The 23818-nt window shown below is 46.3% G+C and overlaps 1 protein-coding gene and 1 long non-coding RNA gene across 5 annotated transcripts in view; one reads left to right on the top strand and one right to left on the bottom strand.

Annotated features, from left to right (window-relative positions):
* ADAMTS9 (ADAM metallopeptidase with thrombospondin type 1 motif 9) overlaps positions 1 to 18021 on the bottom strand; it is a 79019-nt gene extending 60998 nt beyond the window's left edge. For 2 of the 4 annotated variants that reach the window (XM_071439426.1, XM_071439427.1), the window contains exons 1-9: positions 17807 to 18021; positions 17315 to 17703; positions 15967 to 16129; positions 4034 to 4320; positions 2972 to 3055; positions 2748 to 2869; positions 2338 to 2378; positions 2113 to 2218; positions 96 to 242 (exon numbers count right to left, since the gene is read on the bottom strand). In XM_071439426.1, the coding sequence (XP_071295527.1) occupies positions 96 to 242; positions 2113 to 2218; positions 2338 to 2378; positions 2748 to 2869; positions 2972 to 3055; positions 4034 to 4320; positions 15967 to 16129; positions 17315 to 17703; positions 17807 to 17900 (1433 nt within the window). In that variant the 5' untranslated portion in view covers positions 17901 to 18021. Of the gene's footprint in view, positions 1 to 95; positions 243 to 2112; positions 2219 to 2337; positions 2379 to 2747; positions 2870 to 2971; positions 3056 to 4033; positions 4321 to 14558; positions 14693 to 15966; positions 16130 to 16702; positions 16960 to 17314; positions 17704 to 17806 lie in introns of those variants that run through there. The other 2 variants (XM_071439428.1, XM_071439429.1) reach the window with 2 other exon arrangements.
* On the top strand, positions 17697 to 19106 carry LOC139595785 (uncharacterized). The gene is made up of 2 exons (XR_011681133.1): positions 17697 to 17868; positions 18619 to 19106. It is a non-coding gene; the product is annotated as an uncharacterized lncRNA (long non-coding RNA).
* Positions 19107 to 23818: the final 4712 nt, after the last annotated feature.

Genomic DNA, 23818 nt, shown 5'->3' with positions numbered 1-23818 from the left:
AACGCTGCACACTAGGGCTCCAAATTAACTGAAGAACTCCATGGGACACATGGACACGTGAAAACAGCCCAACACATGCATATGCAAGGTCTTACTCCAGAAATTCGGTGATGTATTTCCTACTGCACTTTGACCACATCCAGGGATTGGTGTAGAAGTTCAGTGTTGGTGCCATGACATGCTGTTGGTTTTTACCTCCATCTTCCTTGCACTTGTGATTGTCATCATGTGGCATGTTAAATCTGAGAGGAAAAGAGCAGCAAAAAATAGAGTCAGTTAAGAGGCAAACATCAAGTATTTAGCATAGCAAGGGCAACAGTGTGAACTAAATGCAAGCAAACCCAAGAATTTTCCCTAAATATGCTGCTGACAGATATTACAGAATAAAAGTATTAATACACATATATTCATAATAAATTTAGAAGTGTTAATGAACAGGGTTTCTAGCACTCATCTGGGAAAATCTGTGCAGCACCCTGCTAAGCTCTCCACTCCATGACTGCATATATTTAGCCAGACAAGTTCTCCAGGGAGCCTGGAGTGAGATGCAAACCCAGCTGCAGTTTCCTTTTCAGCTGACAGTTGCTATCCTGCAGACAGGCTGGAGTCTGGCCCCTCCTTCATAAAAATGGGAAATACTCTGGAACTGACCACAGATCCAAGAGTTGATCTCAGGGAATTCTGAAGGAGATGATTGACATGAGCCCCCTGACTGCAGACACAGGCAATACCCCGTTGGATGCAAAATATTTTCTAATGCAGTTGAATACCCTGGGCCACTCTGCTGCCTAAGCAGGGTTGCACCAGGGACAGACTTGGCTCCTATACTTTATGTGGCAGGTTTACAAAATGCCAGCAAGCATTGGTATCAGCAGAAACCAACATGAAGTTTGCAGCACATGACATCTTGAAGAATGTGGTAAATTCACTAATGGAGACAGAGCGGCTTAAAGCGCTGCGCTGTTTGAAGTGGGGAAGGGGAAGTGAACTGGTGTGATCCTGTGTTCCAAGGCTGGGGAGTTTGTATTCCATTAAGATTACCTCCAACAAACCATCTTTTCACTCTGCTCTCTGAAAAAAAGAGCACAGAGATATTTCCTGCTCAGGAGCATTGCTAACCCCCCCAGCAGCTCTGAGGCAGCATTAGCAAAGGAATTAGGCACAGGTTAGGTGTGGGGAACACCAAACTTTGAGGGACTTTCTGTCAGGAAGTCTTACTTAAACAAATACTACTATGGTAAAAAATAGACTGTCTCAGCCAGCTCTCCATGAAGAAAAACAAGAGTTTAGAACAATGAGAGATCTGTTCTCAAGTACTTATCTATCCCACACCTACAGACCTCCACTGCAAAGCGGGCGTGTGATGGTTTGGGACTGAATCAGCTGCCAAAGGTTGTAGCCAGGGGTAAAGGACTATGTGATTGATCTAAGGTGATTTTTCTCATGACTGCTTAGTAGTGATAAAAAGTCTCAGATGTGAGAAAAAGCAAAAATTGTTTGAAAGAAATTTCTGCTGGAGGAGGTGAATGGCAGCATCTCTTCTGGGGTCTCTGCTGGATGTCCAGCAGCAGAGAATTTTCCATGATGAAACAGTTCAAGAGCTGAGTCAAGCTCACTTATACACCTCATCATCTCCAAAATGCCCTGGGTAAGTTCCTCCTTCACACACAGCTGCTGCACTGCCTTCACCAGCACCACACAGAGCTGTGGGACAAGCTGTGGCAGGCTGAGGATCTCCTCTCAGAGAAGACTTCAGTCCCAAAAGATAGTTCAAATGTGCCAGCATCCTTTATCCTGGTCCTCCCCAAGGACCTCTGCCCAAAACCCTGGCTAGTTCCAATAGCTTGGTCAAGATGTCATTTCTTAGGTGCTGCTTGTGGTACTCTATCATTTATCCTCCCCAAAACATGGCCCTGCTGGTTTGGCTGCTTTCAGGTAGACTCCAGAGCACCCCACAGTTTCATCTACCTCAGTGGTGCATCTTCTAGCCAAGTATATTATCTCCCCTCAAATAATTAGGCTCAGCAGCACCAGTTCCCAGCCTGGCTGGCAAGCCCTAGTTAGCATAAATATTAGACTATTTAAATGTAATTGTATTTACATAGAACATACACATGGCCAAGTTCATGTGCTATTGTGAAAGCAGTGCTCAGTCCGTTATCTTCACTAATTGAACAGCTCCTGTATGGGTCACAGACTGTGCCCAGCTCTGCCAGACCTAGGAGAGAACAGAGAGGTTTATGATAGAAAAAGAAATGTCACTCACAGTTCAGCACAGACAACTAACATTGTCACTACAAAAAAAGTTATTAAAGGACAAAATAAGGTTTTCCTTACCCAGAGTATCGCATTTGTCGTGCGCTCTACAAATATCCTGTCTGAAAGCAGAACAGACCTGACACATTAATTCTCAATGCAGCAGTGAGTTAAGGTACAAGCACAGCAACAACACAGTAGAAACAACACTTGGTTGTTCAATGGACTTTCTCATGCTGGCTTGCCACATCACCCAGAGTCCAAAATAACTCCCCACCATAGTCAGAGTTTTTCATCTTGTGCTAAACCCACAGGCAGACCTTAAACAGCCTTGAACCTCTCAAAATCATCTCTTGTTATGGTGGACATATGCTCCCACAACTGCAAATATCATTACACCCACACCAAAACCTGAACATTTCCCATATATTACATGCTCACAGCCCCTGGCACACAAGTGGCTACAGTTTTCATCTGAATATTCACCACACCTGGTAACAAGCACGGCTGTATCATGCCGAAGGTGACTTCCCTCTGGGTGGTTTTGGGACTGCTGCCATTGGCAGAAGTTTTTTAATGTTGTCTGGGCATTGTAAGATATTGCAGGGCCGTCCTGATAAGCAACACACAGAAAGCAGGTATTTTAATTATTCATGACAATGCTCACTACAAATGCCATTGTCAAGCAGAAGGTGAGGAAAATAATTTCCATTACCTGCTCATTATGTATCACGACCAATTTCACAATAACAATATTAATTAAATTTCCAATGCTTGGGTCTTTGTAGATAGAAGCCACCTGTTTCAAAAAGCAATATTTGGAATTACTATTAACATTCAAGGAAACAAACAATTAAGACAACACATATATTTTCCATTTTGCAACTGCTTTTCTCCTGGACTGCTCTTCTGCCCTGCTCAGTGCTCTGATGCTACTTGGAGAGACCTCCTGGCAGAAGCACAATTTTAGAATGAAAAAAACCGGCTGGTATCAGAGAAACCCAACATTTCCTTTTGCTTTAGCCCACATTTCACCAAATTAAAGGATAATTCTGCTCTGAGACACAAAGAGCACCAAACAAGACTGTCAAAAGCAACTTATTCTTCCAAGTGTCTGATTTTGACATGGGCAGATTCACACCACATATTCAGTGCACTTCTACACTCAAACAGGATGAATATCCCTCCAAAGACACAAATATGTTGGATACTCCCTGCCAGTCACTCTACATCTACAGAATTGCCTGTCTGCAAGCTGCACTACTGCATCCTAGTACTTGCAGCTACTAAGGTGCTTGTTCTCAGCCTGGAAAGCCAACTTGAGAGCTGTGCTAAGGATCAAGGTGACAACAGGCTCCTTCTCCTTGCAACAGCAAGGGAAGTCAGGCAACTGCATAACCTATCAGCCTCAGTCCTCTGGAAGGCACAGTGCCCAAAGTGCCTTTTTAATTCAGATGTTATTTCACATGGGCTTAAATAAAAAGAAGAGTACAGCATGTAGACTAAACAACCAGTGATATTGCTCATGGCATCTGATGTTCAGAAAGCTGGAAGAGAGAGGTGTGAGAAGGATCAGGAAGCGTGATGGATCTGGGAAAGAAGACTCCAACCAGCACTTTCCAGCCACGTTTTACCATTTTTGATGTAACCCCAGCATTATCTCCATGCCTAGGGAAGGCAAACTGATGGCGTTGCATATGAACACAGCAGAGAGGGGCTCTGTGACCACTAGAAAACGATTTGTGGGTGAATCTACTCGCCCTGGTTGGACACTCACTATTGACATCAGGGTTAAGACATAGTGCTGAAGATTGGCTCCATGGTAGGCGACCATCCTGCTGTCAGCCACCACCATCACCTCCACAAAACGTGGGTAGGACAAGAACCGCTTCGTTCGCTTGTGGCTCTTCTTTTCACCAATGGTCCCCGTCTTGTTGCTGTCCCCAGAAAAAGAATTCACTTCCAGGCTGTGTTTCAACATCTCCACGTCAGACAATATGCTGCTCTCTGCCCACTGCCTTCTCCAGTGTTTCCGTTTGTTCTTTTTGTGACTGTGGTCATGATCTATGGTTAAAAGGCAGAAAAAACATACAGTACATTCTGGAGTGAATAAAATTAATACCACGTGTATGCTAAGTCAAAATACCTATTGCCTCAACAAAGTTGTGTGGGCTGGCTCCAAACAAGCAGGGAACTGAAACAGAAGCACTCTGTGGAAGCCCACCATGTAATCCAACATCTAAGGCTTCATTTTTAAAGCCATCTTGGGGAAGCCAGTAGCACTTAGAGGTGGACATTCCCTGCAGCAGAGCCAGCTCCTGGTCTGTGTAGGAGGGATGGAGCCCTGCAATGGTAATTAGCCACTGCAGCAGCAGTGTGAGGATTCTGGGCACGTCCAAGGTGGCCAGGAAACCACAGGAAACAAAGGTCCAAATCCTGTATTTCTAACTCAGGCATGAAGGACGGCAGGATTTGGCCTTCACAGCAAAGCAATTATATATGATTTATTTCTGTCTCTAACAATAACACGGCTGGGCTTCAGCTCCCCCCCTCCCTTTATTATTCTGTGCTACAGGAATGGTAAAGGTCATCTAATAGCACAGCTGCCACTGGCGAAAGAATAGAATTCAGGAAGTTTCACATATACTGCTTTTGATATTCAATTAGGCCAAACATAAAAGCAGCCTGAAAATATACTCCATGCTGATACAAAGACGACAAAGTGAAGAGGGAGAACAGGCATATAAAACATATGGAACGTGTACAATTAAGATTTACCATCTGATTAGTATGTAATTATAGCATTATTTAAATGTAAGAGCAAAATCAGGCTTATTTGATGCCACTTAATTTTTAATCAGTTCATCATAGGAAGTAGCTAATTGAATGTGATTCATCCACGAAAGACTGTTCACTTCTGCATTTAATATAAAGCCAGATCTGAACTACTCATCTAGTACTCCAGGCTACAACCCTCATGCTCTTTGTAGCTTTAGTTTAATTTCGTCATGGTGGTGAAAAATATCACATTTCCTTATCTGACCCATTGAGTAGGTTAGAGGAAGCATAATATTACGGAACAAAGGAATATTCAATGCTCAAACAAGATTGAAATGATAGGAAACTTCTTAGTTACTTTTCCTGTATAGTTTCCTTTTAGGAATATTTGTAATAATTTCCAAAAAAGGAAATATGTTCTGCAGTATCACAGTGGGCAAAGGGGATTAGCCAGCTTCTACCTACGTGAAAAATACTATCTTTTTGCCCTGTGTGTAAATAGGCAATAGAGTAGTTAAGAATTAAATCCTGCCTGCTCTGTACTACCTAAGTCCTCTAAATTCCCCTTTCTTGATATAGTCCAGACCACCTTAATACAGCAGAGAGTCTGCAGTTATTTGAGTAAGTATTTGAGAAAGCCAATGGCATTTGTGGTTATAATTGGATTGCCCTAGTTCCTCTGCTCTAATCAATGCCCTTGTGTTGGCAAGGTTATGCTCTCATGCTGGCACTGCTTCGTGGGCAACCATGACATTATCCCGACTCATTCGGTGCCAATCAGCTTGGGGAGCCAACTATGCATACAAATAACTTAAAGGTGAGGAGAGGACCAGACTGAGGAGAAAGTGCTAACCCCAGCCCTTGAGCCAGCTCCTCTCTGCACCCTCAGATCACCATTCAAATTTCCCTTTTAAATAACTAACTTTCAAAAGGAGCAGGTGCCCAAGGAAAAATGTGTTAAGGATGGGGAGATGCTCAACTGGGCTCAAGCGAGGCTGAAGACAAAGCTGCAGAGTGAGGGCAGAGCTCTGCAGGGCCCCAGGTGGGACCATGAGGCTCAGGTTCCTTCTCCTCCAACCATCTAGTCAGAGGGAAGTTAGATGGCAAAAAAGAGGGAATTGCAAAGACACCTATCACACAGGTCTATAAAAGAAGTTGATATACACTGGGCTTGCCCTGAAATCCTGCAGCTGGTGTCACATGCTAAAAAACCTCCACAAACCACCCAAAACCCAGAGAGTACCACATGAAATTCCACATCTTGTTCTGAGAGCCCTGACCTGCTCCTGATCATGCAGGGGAATCAGAGCCCAACAAAGCCAGGTATGCCCAGCACAGAGGAAAAATAACTTTTCCTTTTTGCAGAGATTTGGCACAGAGTCACCAAATCACAGAATCATTTAGGTTGGAAAAGATACTTAAGATCATCAAGTCCAATCATTAATCTAATGCTGCCAAGTGTTGGTACAGTATCAGTGCTCTTTCCCCATTCAGCACACAAATTAAGTCACACACATCATCATTTCCAAAACAACTGAATTATTTCCACTCACAAAGTCACTCCAACACTTGCAGTGTGCTATTTGGACAGGTCACATATTGGGTATTTGTCAGCCTGGTTACTGGAAAACCAGGCACCAGTGATGGGGATGCACTGCATGGGAAGCCAGTCCTGGACTTTGGTAGTAGTGAACTGTTATCTTCACCCATCTTTCTTGCATGTAGATCGTGTGCACTCACCTGTAAAAAATTAAATGCTAATGGCTGTGCACTGCTCTCAACCCATCTGTAAAATCCTGACCACGTTAATGGGAGCTGCACACAGGCACTGCCAGGAACTCTGTGTGCCTGATTCTGTTGATATCCTGCTCCATTACAATGGCCACAGCAGCAGTGCTCTCATTGAATGGTGCAACGTGATCCTGCTCCATCAGGCAGAAGGGAAAATCTCTCACATTATACAAAACTGATTTTGCAGCACCAGCTTCCTACTGCCACACATAACATCAGAAAAGGGTGTGATATTTCCCCACCTTATTTTCCTTTTTTTTTCCTATTGTGTTAACATAGTAACAGAAATCAGCAAGAAAAATGGTTTTCTTGGCAATCCTCCAATCTTTGCAATGACCTGAAACACATCTACTTACACATGGTAGTAACTGGATTTAAGAAACAAAACATTTTTCTTTTACTTTGTAGAAAAACCAAACTCCAGTGAGTAGACAAACCCTTTAAAACCATGCAAACTACAGTTCAATAATTCAAGTATCAGGCGAGCCCATGTCCTGACTCAACACAAATTCATGAAAGTTCATATTCATTTGAGAGGCAGGTAAAGGCTAGAATAATGTCCATTTTACTGCATACTTTACTAAGACAATCTATGCTGTTTTCACTGTCTTTATATAGACTTGGTAGTTTATATTAATTTTTTTTTCTGTTTGGTTTCTTCTTTGTAATGTGGGACTTAAAAGGAGACCCAATCCTGTGAAAGGATATCGCTTCCTGATGGCATCTTTTCACTAATGCCATTTATTTTTGCTTGGGCAAGAAGCCTCAGCCCAGAATCCATTCAGCTGATTTATGGATGTTTCCTGCTGGTTAATGTACTTTGGATCTATCATAAGAAAGAGGGCAGGGAAGACTCAGACCCTGTGTGAGTACTTTGCCTGCATGAAAGGGTGACAGGGCAGAGTCAGGATCTGCTTTTGACATAGTAACCATTGTTATACTAAACCAAATATTAAAAGATGGAATGATCACTTATCCCAACAGTCCTAATCCTTTCAATTTCTACATTAACTAGTCCTTGGAATAGAAAGCAATTTGCACAATTAAGTAAGACATGTAACAATTCAAGCAATTCCAGTTCAGCTCCAAGTTCATAAGAGCTGCACATAGCAGCAGAAAAAAAATGTAACACAGAGAGAGAGAGAGCGCAAGAGAAGGGGGCAAGAAAAATTCTCTTTCTTGAGCTAACAACATCTCCCTGCTAGGGAAGAAGTATGATCCTGTCAAACTGACTAATTATCACAAGTTTTCTGAATGTGTGACCTAGGATTTTTAATAAAATTTGTCACTCAGCGGTTGGCCCACAATCATTTCTAGCCCTGCTATGATCCAGTTGCACAAATAATAAATTATTGCACACCTCCATAAAACAGACCAAAATTCAGCTGAGCTCCCCTCACACAGTCAGTCACTGTGTGACCTGTCTCCCTCAGCTCCACAGGAGCAAACCCTGGCCAAAAGCTTCAGTGCAAGCCCCAGCTCCAGCTGCCTGGCTGGGTTTGCTGCCTGTAGCTGCTACAACAGCAGCTGCCCCAGGGACTGCCATCACCTGGGAAACAGAGAGAGGCAAAATGGATTTGCCTTCATGCAGAGATCAGACTGGCTGAAACTGAACCACATTTTTAGGCTCTTCTTGCCAAGAAATGGAACGGAAACTGGCTCCTCTTTAGGACACAAACAGGTAAGAAGCCAGACCAAAGAACTTTTCTAGCCTTGGGTCTGTCCTAATTCTATATCAAGATGCTTTGTATCTGTCTTTCTATACACCTACAAATGTATCTCAGATGGATTTTCATGAAGCCAAATTCTCATCTCTGTTACTGTGGGGTGCTGTTGTGGTCAGCATAACCCAGAGCTGAACACACCTTCTCTGCCAGATGATTCACACCCTGCTTGGACAATAGCCAGGGATTGAAACATAATGGAGGAGCAGCCACTGCCTTGCTCTGTACCACACTGAGATGATCAGTCCTATGAGCAGGATTAATCCTGCCTTCCCTCTGGATAGCTCCTTGACTGAACCAGAGCTGCTGCTATAGCCAGGTCCATGTCCAGGAGCTCCTCCTGCTGAAGTCAGTCCCATGTGTCAAGCCCAGAGCCTGGAATTTGTGTCTGCAATATGTGAAAACATTAAGGCCAGAAAGCAAAGCTATAAAGCCATGAGCAGTTCAGAGTGGCATGAAGCATCACTGATGCAAAACCCAACAGTTTTACCCCAATTCACTCACTGCATCCTGTGTTTGACTATAGAGACTTGGAGGTGCCAAAGCTCAAGGTGATGCTGAGCCCTGACGTCTGTCAGGGTGACCCTGCCTTTCTTCTCACTGCTTGAACCAGAATGCTGAGAACCATGGAATTGCAGTGAGCAGCCATCAGCTTCCCTTAGTAATAAAACATTCTCTGGTTTATACCATGCTAACACTAAAGACCACACATACTCTAAATGTTTTCTTTCCAGGTGATGAATATCAGAATGCATTCCAACCTAAAAGATTATTTTTATGCCTAAGGTAAAAAGTTGTAAGTGAAAGCTATCAATTTTGCACAGTAGACAGAAAGTAGATTAATGAACAAAACAATAAATTTTCTCTTTAAGAAAGGAGATACTAACACATGAGCTGAACATGTGGCAGAAAATGATTCAAGATCATCTTACAGAACTCCCACACATGCTCTTCAGGCAACTTCCAATGCACAACAGTCACAAGCATGTCAACCTGTGTCCCACACTAGTGTCTAGTGACACCTATGAGGCACCATGCCAACAAGAACAACACTGAGGCCACCACAACTTTGTACTGACAATCAGTAAAAGATAAGACAAAATGTCCCATTAGAAAAAAAAAAAAAAAGAAATTGTTCAGCAATTGGCCACAGGGGTGTTGATAATGACATTAATGACATTAGAGGCGTATGAAAGAAGCAATCACAGAATAGTCAGCCTGTTTATTTTCATTAATATATGCCATAGGGAACAGACAGAAAGCACCCAAGTGATTCCCCCCTGCTTCTCCCACCTGTCCTCCTTCAGTCACAGATGAGGTGAAAGTATATCCATTTTGATTCCAGGAGAATAATTTAACTCTGTCCACTTACCATGTTTAAATTGCAGAACAATAACCAATCAACAACAATTTGTTTAGTCACAATCTTAAGTCTTACACCTTTAGGGCACCAGATGGATGCTTGATACATTTTCAATGCTAAGAGTAACAACAAAATGCATGCACTTATGACTCACATTGAGGAATCTTAAGCTAAAACTAATTATGGGATCTGTATCACTGACTGTGATCAATATTTTTTAACTGAACTCAGTCCATTACCTTATTTCACTTGTCAACATCACAAGATAGCTCAAACATTACAGATTGATCCCTTCCCCAGCTCAGCATGGCAAAAGCTTGTGCTTGATCTCTCAGGCCCATCTGACCATATACCAGTTGGCTCTTACTGTGCTGTTACCTCAACAGGGAGGCAGAAATAGAATTAATTACATTAGCATATGAGAGTTGCGATGCAATTCTCTTCTTTATTCTGGGAGGGAAGGAAATCTGAATTAATTACTATCTGACTAAAAATTACAATCCACTTCTTTAAGATAAGAAACTTTTCTGAGGAAAAGAACAAAGTCAGTGTTTTACCCTGAGGCCAAGAGCAAAGCTGACAGCTTAAACAGACTCTTGAAAGAGCTCAAGGATTGCTCAACCTGGAAGTAAAGGCTTAAGAGAGCCTCCCTGCAGATCTCCTGCAACCCTGAGTTTACGTGACACTCAGCAGTACAGAATTTGCCTGAAGACCTGCCTGGAAACCAGACACCTCGAATGCAGAATTCTGCTGGATGAATGAGTTGAAAACAAAAAAGAGGGGACACAGTTGGAAGCAAGACAGAGCCCAAAAGAAACAGCAAAAATACTAAAGGGCTCTAGACCAACAATCCAAGTGCAAAGGATCTGGGATTTCACCACAGACCACTCACAAGAGTACAAACATTGAGTCCTGCAGAAAAGCAATTCAAAGTTTCTGCCTCGGAACTGTATAAGTAACAACATAAAACATACAAAGGATCTGGAGAAGGAGCAGGAAATTTTCCATCACTGGCCTCATTCCACTCTATTGCCAATTTTAACACTGTGAACACCCCTTGAACCACAGCTGGAGCAGGAACAAAAGCTCATCCCCTTCCTGCACCAATGAAATACCACACTACAAAGTCAGGCTTTAGCCACAGTACCAGATACCTAACACATCCTTCCCCAGGTCTCCTCCCTGATCATGGCACTGATAACACACTAACAAACCCCCATTCTGGCAACCGCAACCTGACCACCCCTTCCAAGCACAAGGGAACACGGTGACAGGACCATCTCCTGCTTGTGCCATTGGTTCACCAGTGACTTCCCATGCAGCTGGCTGGCATTAGGAGAGCAGGCTGGTGCTAATTATCATGCAGAAATAAGATCACAATCATTGAGCTGGCAGCAACAGGCATCTGCTTGCTCAAGACACAGGGCAGCACTCCTCTGCCCCGGTGGTTCCCCAGTGTCAGGTTCAGTGGGAAAGGTTGTTACAGTTACTATGAAAGGGTAATCTATTACAAATTACTCGTTAATGCAACTGCAAAATCAGTGACACATTACTGAGTATGCCTGTGTCATGCTGGCTCAGCAGCAAGACTTGGTTCATGCTGCTGGTTCCTCCTCTGCTTTTTATAGGACCATTCTCAGCACAACTTACACACAGACCTTCTCTTCTCCTCACCTGGACCACATGGGGCTTCCCTTTGTGGAGCTGCTGTGCCTGGCCGCACATGTACTCTCCAGTAGTCAAACTGCTCTAACACCCAACAAAATACCAGCAAATGTGAGACCATTTTGCATCCATTTCTGGCAGGTACTGGGATATGCTAAGCCTGCAGGTTGTGTCCCACAGCCATCTGTGCTGATAATACTTGGTGGATTTTGGAAAGCAGCTGCAGCAGGTGAGTCACTGGGCTTTCCCACCTCTGCCAGCAGTGGGTGGGGGCACAGTCAGCACGGCACAGGTAAGACCTGCTCTGTCCTGCACTCATCTGAGCCTGTTTCCAAAACCTCACCACCTCAGCACGAACTGCTGGAAGGCCTCTTTGCTGGCTACAGCCCCTTGGCTTCCCTCCAGAAACAGGAACAGCTCTAATCATCTTCCTACTAGTTTGGCACCATCAGAGCGTTACTGCTGCTTCTGCATAATGAGTTTTGCCCATGGTGGATATTCCTGCTTTAAATGCTCTCATTAAGGAGCGAGGACTTTGTGCAAGATCCTCACATTCAGCCCCAGAGCTCAGGTCCAATGCCAGCCTCGGGATGGGCACAGCTCACCAGCACCAAGGGAGGGAGCAGCTCACACTCACTATACATAAATTACAAAAGCTAAAACCTAAGGCATCCTGGGTACAAAGAAGGAGCTGCCCCAAAAAGTTTAGCTGGGAGTCCTGCATCAGGGTCACAGTAAAAGCTACACAGAATTTGCTAAGTTTGGAGCAAGAGCCGAACAGGCAACAGAAGTGGGGTGACAAAAGGGCACAATACTTGCAATTACACTCACGGACACAGGGGAATTGTGGCTCAGTGCAACCAGGCAGGTGGAGGCCACATCTATCTCAGAACAAGGGGTGGCCAACAGGCAGAATGATTGCTAAGGTTCAGTAGAAGGCTAAAGCTATCACAGACCCCAACAAAACTGGAAGAGAAGAGCTCCAGAGAACTCAACAACTGAAATATACATAGAAATACATACACACATACATCACTGACAAAAAGTATGGGAAATATGATAGAAAGGAGAAACAGCAGAAATGGATGTAAGACCCAGAGCAAGAGGTGCCTGAAATGGTTTATTTAAGTGATGACCAAAGGCAGTATCCCATTGGCATCTGGAGCTGGACATCTCTCTGCAAGACCAAACCTTGACGGTTTCACATGGAAAGGGCTCACAGGTCTGCTCCTGGCAGAAGGTCCCACTGGATGGGGGCCTGGGGAGGTGCTGCCTGCCTCATGAAGGTGGCTGGCACACGGATGCAGGATGCAGCTCCGTGCCTTTATCACTGGAGTCAGATTGTTCCTCCATGGGGTGCAGGAAAGCGGCGCTGTCCAGCCTTGCAATGAGCCACTTCCTCTTTTCTTTTTTTAGGAGTGCAATTTCTTTTCTCTTCCTCCTCCACCTCAAAAAAGCGGATATTTAATAAATGGGTCGGAAGAGCTTGCTATCCTGAAGCGATGGGTGGTAGTGGTGCTGCACCTCAGTGACATCATGCTGTCTGCCTGGCCAAGCCCTCATCCCGTCAGGGCTATTCAGTAAAACACAACTAATTATTCTGCCAGATCGCCGGCCAGATGACAAACTGATTCACGACACTAACTACAAGAAAAGCAGGAGAGGAAAATGCACCATTTCCTATGACTGAAATTACATTAACCTGTTACCCCAAGGAAAACTCCGTCCAAAGTTTTTCTTGCAGCAGCTGAGCTGTATGCCAGACGGCTGAAATGCATTGCCAGAGACCCCAGTGCTGTGCTATGAAAGTTCATCTGCAGAGCACAGCTTCCATTTGATATCCATCAGCATTCAGAGGAAAAAGATCTTTTTCCAGAACACCTGTAGAGTATTTTTATGTCAGAGGACCTAAAACTGTTATCAGAAACTGCTAATTAAAACTTAACAAAAGCAAATGCCTGGTTTTCTAAGTTGACCTCAGGACGCTGAAAACTAAAAGTACGACCAGGGAGACTGCTGCAAATGAAAGCTTTTACTCAATCTGTTAATCAATTCACAAGGGAAACTTTCCTGAGTACCTCAAGAAGTTTAAAATTACATCATTATGGCAAGGGCACACCAGTATGTTGACTATTAATCATTTCCAGGAAGATGATTATCAGAAAGTCATTCTTAATAGCACCACTGCCTGGCAACATAGGGTCCCTTGCTCACTTCAAGGGGGGTACCTTAGATTTCCCTCCCATGGATTTCCTCTTCAAGCAAATTTCCACCCCTGCCAGAAGCCTGCAAAGCAAATGCACCGTTTCACACATTCTTCTGACAAAAGACTGGTTCACACAACACCCTACAATTATGACTAACTCCCAAACTCTCACAAAACCATTCTTCTCTGGCAGGAGTGAGAGATACACCTTGTCTAAAACAGTGAGTGCTGCTAGATTTTGCACGTTCACCTCTGATGCAAATACATGTGAGACACCTTCTCTCACCAGATGTAACCTCAGGTAAGATGCTAAGGTTCATCATCGCCCAAGCTGCTCTGAACTTGCTCCTTAAATGAAATAACCAAGACTTGTTCACAATACACATATGGCCATAGCATCATTCCCTTTCAAAAGTTTGGACGATGACAAAAAGAAGAGATGGTAAAGAGGGAGAGATGGAGGGAAAGAGGACAGGAAAACAAGACTCTCATGCCTATCTGGAACACTTAAGCTTGTGTTTGAGAGATGAGAACTCCCTCCACTACGTGAAGCAACTGAGAAGACCAAGAAAACAAAGACGAGCAAGAAGCAAAGCATATTGGAACAAAGAAGGAAGAGATATACAGCACATTGGTAAAATCACAGATGGAGTATTATTCTTCTTTATTACAATACAGAAGAATAATATTCTAAATGGGAACTATGATACAGTGGGGTGAAATACAGCAGCACAGAGTCAAGTTCACAAGCAAAATTCAGAGCCCTCCCAGCTACCTTTGATTCAATGAGTCTTGTGATCTGCTGCTCCGTTCCTCCAAGGGTTACTGATGCAATGTGCCAGATTCCGTGTTTCTTTCCAACTGTTCTGAGTCTCCTGCATCTGATCTCATAGAAGGGAGCAGAAACAGCTGGAAGAGAGAAACCAGAATGGCATATTCCAGCAGCAACCCTTGGAAGAACAAACAATGACAGCCTTGTGAGAGGTGCCACTGTACCCCTGGCACGTAGGTTTGCGTGGATTCACATGTCTTCCAGAAGAAGCACATGTTGCTCTGGCTGGTCACAGAGTATCAGAGCATCTTTGGACTCAGCATGATCAGTGCAAGCTGAACAGACTGACAGCTCAACAACACAGCCACGATCCACAGTCATGGGTGCCAGACAAGCAACGTGTGCTAATTGCAGCCTAATTTGGGTACCATACTTCTCCAGTGGTACCTTTACTTCCTGAGCAACTCCACCTACTTTGCAGCATATGAGCAGCTTGCAGCCCACAAGGGAACTCAGTCAAGGTCTACTCTGTTTAGGTTCTAAAGTTCCTGTAGATCTAGCTGCAGGCCAAAGGACAAGGGCAAAACAGCAGGTGAAACAGGAGACTGAAGGAATAAGCTTCATCAGAGAAAATTGAGGTATTTGCTGCCAAAGGGGAGGATTAGTTGTGAACATCAGGAAGTCAGGGAAGCAGAGAGCAGCAGGAGGCCACCGTAGATAATAGGGACAGTAGGAGCAAGGCTATTGCTCATCAAGGCAGGGAGAAAAAGGTCTGTGCTCTTTCATACGTGCAAGGACTAGAAAGAGGGAGTGAGGAGGTCAGGGAGATGGTGCTGGTGGAGGAAGGGCCATGAGGAAAAAAAAAAGCCTTTGAAAATGAACCATGGAAAAGTGATTACTAAGGACTGTCAGGGTTGGTGTTAGGACCTCCTCATTTCCACTAGAAAGAAGACGTGGCAACTCCCAGCCAGATTTGGGAAAAGAAGACCAGGAGCAAAGTAAGACTAAGACAGATGCCATTTAAAGGACAGAGTATCAGACAGAGAGTTTAACAGATTAGGATGGTTGGGAATTACATATAGGATAGAACAGAAAACAAGTTTAAGGGCTCACAGGATACTTAAGGCAAGACAGATGAAAAGCTCTCTTGCCAGCTTTACCTCAGGAATCAAAAGGAAACTTTTTTCTGACCGCAACTTCCTCATAAGCAATTCCTAGAAAGCACCTCCGGGTGCACCACATCTCTCCAGGACAACGTTACCACCATGAGCCCAGTCTTAGCACTCACAGCACCATTTCTAGAGGGGTCCCTCAACTCCACATCTCTTTTTTCCCCACAAACCTACTGCCTTTTAACTGCGAATAGCACATCCAAGTATCAAGTCATCCAAGGCAGTAAGAAAATGAGTACCTGGAGTATTGCAAGTCTGCCAGTCCCCTGAAGAGTTGGTAGGAGGTGTCCGGTGCCGGTAGACAAGATGTGGTTTATTGTGCTCTTCTTCATACTCCTGCTCCTCAAGCGATAGGAGTGGCTCTACAAAATAGTCCCCATCATCAGACTTGAATGTGCCTAGCTGAGAGGGTCCAGAGAGAGGAACAGGAGGTCAGCTGTGTGCGATGACAAGCCACCTAGCAGCACTACCCCACAAAGCAAGCAGTTAATGAGGGAGGTGTGCCTAGTTCTGTGGTAACCCCTGTGAAGGCAGTGGCTGGAGCTCCAGCTTTGGTCACACTGCTTGCACCCACCCTGGGCTGCACAGACATCCCCCTGGTGCTTACAGAGGGCTAATTACCAACCCACAGGCAGGGAGCATGAGAGAGGCATATGTCTGCCAGACCCTGTCCTTATGCCGGTGACGTTCACCAAGCCAGTCCTGCCCAAAGGGTGATGGTGCTGCTGTGTGCTGGAGGTCCCAGTGCAACTCCATCATGTGCTGGTTTCACACAGCACATTTCCCTAAGACAGGCTTTTAACCCACATATAAGACCAGAGGAAGGTGTCCAGCTAGTGAAATCCCTGCTTATGAGGAGACATCAATGCTCCTAGTTGCGTACAACTACAAATGCACATATTTGGTAGGTAAATAAAAAAATATCCAAGACAAAACATTCTGCAGCCATCTCATACTGGTATCCATGGTCAGTACCTGGGAGGGAAGCCACATAGACATGTGCCCAAGCCTAGGTGAACACATGCGCACCCAGAGGAACCCGGGACTGAATGAAGCCAGCAGAAACCTCCGGGGAGCCCCTGGGATTGGCACCCCGTGGGACTGAAAGGCACCAGGACAGACACAAGAGTCAGCGCTTTTAGGAGCTTCTGCACATCCCGGTGTCAACATCCCTGCACCGAAAGGCACCCAGCTAGGGTACCAGGGACCGGGACATGTCCCGGGTGCTGGGTGGCTCTGAGGCCAGCGCTGGTGGTAAGCCCGCAGCCACCGCTCACCGGCACCCCGGCAACCCCAGGGGCAGGCAGGGTCCGTGCCCGGGTCTGGCCCACAGACCGCCCCTCCGGGTGTCGATGGGTGGCATTTTCCCCCCAAAATCCGCGCAGCAGGAGCGGCGCACCCCGGAACCCGAGGGATGAAGAGCGGCGTGGGAGCAGCCCCCGGCCGGGGTGGGCCGGAGCCGCCCGCCGCCGTCAGGGGAAGGGGCGGGCGCCATGGCTCTGCCCGCCCACCCTCCCTCGCCCCGCTCCTCCTTCTCCTCCTCCTCCGCGCTTCCGCCCCTGGCCCTCAGCGGGGCGGGGGTCTCACCATCCCGGAGCAGAGGCTGATAACGGCGGTGAGCCGAGGGCGGGCGTTGACGTGCCCCCGGTAGAAGCAGTGCTTCACATCGGCGTCGGCCGCCTCGGCGTAGAGGCGCCGTTGGTCTGCGGCGGGCTCTCCCAGGAGGCTGACGGTGAAGAGCGGGGCGATGAAGGCCGAGCTGGCCGTCAGGTTGAAGAGGAACTGCTGCCCGAAGGCGGACAGCCTGTAGTGTGCCTTCGGGGAGCCGGCGGCGGCCGCCGTCCAGGCGTCGGGGGCAGCACTGGTGCTCCGCCGGCGCCGCCTGAAGTGGACATCGGTGGGGAAGGGCTCACCGAACTCATTCACTCGGGTAGGAGTCACGATCTCGTACTCGCTGAGCTTCTCCAGCAGCTGGGCTGCGAGGGGACAGACGCTGAGTGAAGTGGCCGAGCCCCGCGGCCCCGGGGCGGGGGGCGGCAGCGCAGCACTCCCCTTGCCCCTCCCCGAGCACCCCCTTACCTTGCCTGGGGTGCAGCTTCTGCCTCCTCGCTGCCGTCCTCCAGCCGTCGATGAAGAGCGTGGTGAGTGCCAGCGCCAGCGGCGCCAGCTGCATGGTGCTGCGCGCTGTCCTCGGAGGAGCAGCTTTCCCCGCCTCCGCTTCTTCTCCTCCTTTTTCCTCCCTTTCCCTCTTTTAATTTTTTTTCCCCCCTCTCTTTTCCTTTCTTGCGGCCCCCCTCCCGGCCCCCGGAGCGCTGCCGCGGGAAGGCGCAGGAGCCGGGCGGCGTTAGGGGCGGGCGGGCCGGCGGCGCGCGGGGCGCCGGGGGCCGCGCATGGTGCGCGGGGGCGGACGGGCCGGGGTCGGGACCGACGGGCCGGGACGGGGGAGCCGCCCGCCCGCCCGCCTGCCTGCTCTCCCTCGCTTTCCGCCTCTCCCCCCGTCGGGCTGGTGGACGAGAGCTGCCGGGACTCTCTGTTTAAAAAGGGGCGGGCTCCATAGATCAAGCCCGCCCTCCTCTGCTCCCCCCCTTCCAATGACACTTTCTTTTTTCGTTGCCGGCGAGAGCCGAAGTCGCAGGTTTTGGTCAAGAAAACCAGCGCTGGAGCGGGCGGGGGGAGTCCGAGCCACGGCTTCGTACACCCGGGATCGGCGCCCGCTCCCCGCCGGCTCCATCCAAAAGGCTTTAAAATCTCAAAGTAGCCCAGGCAGAGCGGCACCGGCAGCTGCCTGCCCTGCCAGGACCTGGTGGGGCTGAGTCCCTTTGTCACTCACTGGGAGGAGAGATGGGTTTTCTTACGTAATTAACGTTTTCCCTTTTTTTTTTTTTCCCAAGGCAGCTTGAAGAAGTGGACCAGCAGTTGAAGAATCCCCTGTGTAGCACTTCTCCATAGCAGTTGTTTTCTTATGCATTTCTCAGATAAGAGGCAATTCAAGCAACTTTTGTTCAGGATGAGATTTGTGTTGTGCACTTTTCAGGCACCCTGAGGGAAAAGGAAGATTATATCCAAAACTGAGTTTATTTTGTTTTGTTTTACAGTTTGAAAGATCTCTAAAAATTTAATTATATGTAGTTCTAAAGCATGTCTTAAGTGTTGTCTTCTACCCCTTCCTCAAATCAAAACCCTCAGCCTTGGTTTAAAAGGTTTTTAAACCTTTAAAACCCATAAGCAAGGCAAAAAAATTTTGGAAGTTCAGTTTGCACTTCCACAGAAAATGTCAAAGTTCTTTACATTCTTTGCTCAACTTTGGGACAAGGCACAGAAATGTTGGTATTTGCTGCAGAAAGGGAAAGTTTTAAAATAAAAATCAATTCAGAATCCACTTCTTGGCAAAATGTTACCTCCTGACTCTTCAAAACAACTGGTGAAGTGCTACAAACCTCAACTATTAGGAGTCAATTATTAATTTTGTATGATGAATGTAAAAGTCAGAGTAAATAAAGCATCACCTGCAAAGCCGTGCATCTTCAACCCTGCTACTGGCTGGCCAGGGTTGCAGGGCTGGGAGGCAGAGCCTCGACAGTGCAGGAATCTCCAGGATTGTGGAGACCAAGTCAACACATCCTTAGGGCAAGGTGTAATGGCACATAACCTCCCTGCATGGCATTGTGCCCACACCTATAAACCAGGTTTAATTAAAATCTCAGATACTTACCAAGAGATAACTCACCCCTATCTCCCTGAGCTGCAGGGCTTGCAGAGCACCCTGAGCCCTGACCACCTTCCTACAATGAACACATCTACCCCAAAGCTTTCAGTCTTCACAGAGGGAAATACACACAGGTGAGCTTGGGATAATGCTCCAGAAATCATGGTGGGAGAAGGAAGGGTAGGCTGTGTCCTGAACTCAGGTGGGTGTGGACACATTCCCCAGGAGTGCCAGGGGGATCCCGTGCTGCCATTTAGGTGTGTGGAGCAATACTGAGCAGCTGATGAGCAAAAAGGGAGTGAGGAAAAGTGAACAGAGTTGCCTGAGGAAGGGGAGGCGAAAAGCTGAGCATAGCATTAGGGCTGAGTCAGAGGGGAGGGGAGGAGGCTTACGTGGAGCTAGTCCTGCTGGTGTCTGGGAAAGAGGGGTGCAGCTTTCAGGCTTCTGTTCAGCACGGTGTTGGGAAACAGGTCTGGTTTATCTGGGCTGCAGAGTGCCCCTGGGGCATCCCCAGTTCACAAACATCTCACATCCCACCACTCTCAGCCTCAGCATCCCCTGTGCCCCATCAGGCACTGGTGAGAGCTGCCTTGCTTCTGTTCAGCTCACTGTCACAGGAAGACCTATCAGAGCTTTGGAGTTTTTTCTCCTTAGTTTTCTACAAGGTGACCAGTAAAAAACAAATTTGGCTCTGGGGTGAGGTTTGATGGAGCTCAGGAGCTGGTAGAGGCTGAGAATTGACAGCACATACCTGTGACTTAGTTGGGTAGGACTCTTTCCTTTTTGGCACTGAGCTGAATGGAGCAAGGTTGTTTTGTGGAGCATCCTCACAGCCCCACCCACTCATCTGAAACCACCAACCTGAAGGAAGGCAAGAAACACAAATTTATCATTCAGAAAAGGGGATCCAACTCACGGGACTCCATTATGAGGCAGAGTTGGGAGTGGTCTGAAGCCTCCCACGACCAAATCCTGGCTTTGCAATGTCACTAAACATACATTTATGCATTCCATGCAGCATGGCATGACTTCCAGAGCCATTTCCATCAATATGCAGAAGTTGTATGTTGTGTGGCATTTTGAATCTTTACAGCTGGAGATTAGTAAGTGCAGAATGAAAGCTGTACTCTAAGTAAATAGATTATGTGGAGCTTAGAGAAACTAAGCTGCAATCTTAAATTCAAATAACTTTCCTATTAGGAAGGATCTATTAATACTTACGGCATGGTAATTGTGCAGACTCCAAGTCCTCACCCAGTCAAGAGTAAGACTTAAGAGCCCATACCCGTGGAAAAATCCCCTTAAAACACTGGGAATTTTGCCTATGTAAATATTGCAGAACTTGAGCTGCAGATGCCTCTTCTATAAACCACAAAATCAGAACTTGATCACAACAGCAAAATTTCAGTAAGAAATTAAGGCAGTGCACACTGCTGCAAGAATACACTTGAGGAACCCAGATTTCCTGAGGTTTTTGCACTGCTTTTCTCCCTTGCTACCATTTCATTTTCACTATAGGTGAGGCCATCCCCAGTACTAATCTTTGTTCTTTGTGGTTCAGCCTCTCTGGGTAAGCATCATCTTCCTTTATCTGCTGCATCCTCTTGCTTGCCCAGTGATTATCCCACAAGGCAGACAGTTTCCCTTTGGTGGTTGCTCCTCAATGCTACAAGATATCTGAAACAGCCAACTCTTCTCCTGTCTAATCTGTGTGGTCAGAAAGTGAAAGATTTCATTCCCTTCAAAGAGCTGACCACCCTCTCCTGCCTCTCTCATTCATCTGCTGATACTGGTAACAAGGATACCACTCTGGGCTGCCTTTCTCTTTGTTTTGGAGCTCTCATAGAGGCTTCTCTTTAAAAGACATTTTCAGCAGTTGTGTCAAAGCTGGATTTTTAGGTTTTGTAAGCCTTTCACATTTGTTTGGAGGGACTGAAACTTGCAAGTTCTTGGTGTATACTTAATTTTCAAACTTATCTGTGCCAAGCCAACTCTTTTTGGTCCTCGTTAAAAGGATTTAAATACACTCATCTACTGTAGTCCTTTAAGCTCCTGCTTCCTCCCTGGGGTTCTCTTCTTACCCCATGTAGGGTGCTGCTGCCATCAAGGTCTGAATCACTGGGTTGTTCAGGAGTTTGCTCCTCTGACCATAGAAGGCTGGGGAGAGCTCCCTGCCATTCCCAGCAATACCAGCACAGCACTGCTATCACTGCTGTCACAACTTGCCCTCTGTGGGCCCATATCCTGGTCCCCATTTTAGGGCCATTGGCTGAGGGAGATGTGAAATGATGTCTCAGGATGCTGCAGAGCCATCAGTGCCGTCCCACTCCCCTGAGCACTGAGAGGTGCACATTGAGGTGACTAATTCAAGGTTACCCAGAGCAATAATAACCAAACATCCTTCATCTTGGTCCTGGGTCAAACTGTGCAACTCAAACATCTTCCCAGCCAGTGCATTGCAGCAGGAGCTGTGTTCTGTGGGAGCCATCCATTGCTCTGCACACAGGTGCAAGGTGGGGCACAGTGGAAATGCAGTGTAGCCTTGTCCTTGCAGATACCATCCCTGCTCTTTGCCTGGTAGGGAATCACCATATGGGAACAGAAGGTGAAGGAGGGAACACAAACAAGTCTGTTCCACTGCTCCACTCACATGCAAGGAAACTGGCCTTCAGCTTGCCTCAGAAACAACTTTGACCCTGGAAAACAGATACATGAGTAGGAGCTAGGGACTGGGTGGGAGGAACAGCAAAGCCCACGTAGACACTGCAAACGTGTGGGATTTTCATCTTCAGGTCGGCACGGATGGACATAATGATCCCTTGAGGCTCTCCACTTGAAACTGCTGGTTCCAGCTTGCCCCTCCCCTGCTCCCAGCATTTCTGCTGACTGTTCACACACTGCTCCTTTTCCTTACACCTCTTATCTGCCACGTGGAAATTGCTCAGGGTAGCCCAGCTTCTGGGTCTCGCTGCAGCCTGGCAGTTCCTTTGGCCTAATAAGCAGTTATAGATCCCATCTCCCTTTTTACTACAGGTAAACCTGGAAGAGGTCCTAAAGTAGTAAGAAACACTCAATTCTGAATCTTCCCATTTTTGTGCAAGTTAAGCCACATAAAGCTAAACATTACATTAGTTTATCTTTTGAATACACTCTTCATGACTTTTGATATTATGTACTTATGCATCTATGCTACGCTTCAGGTGCCTTTGCCAAAACATTAACAGTAATACTAGGAGGACTAAATAGAGCAGATGTTCTGTAATCCCACACCAAAAGGCAACCTGGGAATGCTGGAAATTATACAGGTACAGAAAGCTTTATCCCTCGAGTCATGTACTTTTGTTATATAAACAAATTATCATAACAGCTCTGTGAGGTGTCACCATCACCTTATGAAAAGAAGACTGAGATGATTGATTTGGCAAAGAACATGGGGTCATGGAGCTCTGACCTCATGATAGTTCCACCCTCCCTCTCCATCTTGTATGCAGTCTAAGTGTATAATGTAATATTTCAGTGCAGGGATCATTAAACTGTAAAACTCTATTTTAGGAGGGTTGTTTTCATTCTTTTCCCAAATAGTAGATTGTCTCCAGAGATAACAAAATACAAATATCCAGTAGAGCAAGGAAAAAGCTAAGCAACATTACAGATATCAAGTTCTTTTTCCCTACACTGTTTGATTTCCCTTGGGGTGTAACAAGGTACCCAGCTAAAAGCAAAGACATCTCCCTGGGGGAAGTCTTTACAGTGCTGTTGCATTTGTATTGGGGTAGGAAGTCTCTACTGGTTGTAAAACTGTCAAAAAAATTGTCAATGGAAAAAAAGCTGGGAATGTTTTAGGCCTAATCCAGTGCCTGTCAAAACTCATCATCTAAACTTCCACTGACTTGGAGAAGTGCAGAATCTCTGTCATTTCCAGGAGCTATTTTACAGCATCACATCTTGCTCATTAATATCCACCTGACAAACATATAACATCCACTATTTCTTTACCAAGATGCAACAGCTTGAAAAAAACATTTCTTTTTTAACTTAGCAAAATGTCTGTGCTTGCCAAGTTGCAGTACCAGAACTGGGGTGTTTTAAAACGTTCTCAGATAGCTGAGGGTTCCCAGAACAGATGGGCACAAGGAGGGAGAAGATAATCTAATGGCAGCCCATCACTTTGTAGCACTGCAGGTCCCACATCATTATCACAGCCAGAATGTGCAACAGACCACAGCCATTGACCCCCAACTTAGAGGATGTGTTGAGGAAACAGCTCTCTTCTTATAGGTGCTCCTATACCCTTGCACCCAGTTTCCTCCTTTCCTCTGAAAGCAGCATTGATAAGAAACAGACTAGAAATGCTTAGTGTGGAAGATTCAGCATATAAACACAGG

Source organism: Agelaius tricolor, unplaced genomic scaffold (genome assembly GCF_023055355.1).
Source record: "Agelaius tricolor isolate 1412-34295 unplaced genomic scaffold, bAgeTri1.0.p SCAF_14, whole genome shotgun sequence".
Lineage (NCBI taxonomy): Eukaryota > Metazoa > Chordata > Aves > Passeriformes > Icteridae > Agelaius > Agelaius tricolor.
The sequence above is the reverse complement of the archived record's forward strand: the minus strand, read 5'-3'. Positions and strand labels throughout refer to the sequence as shown.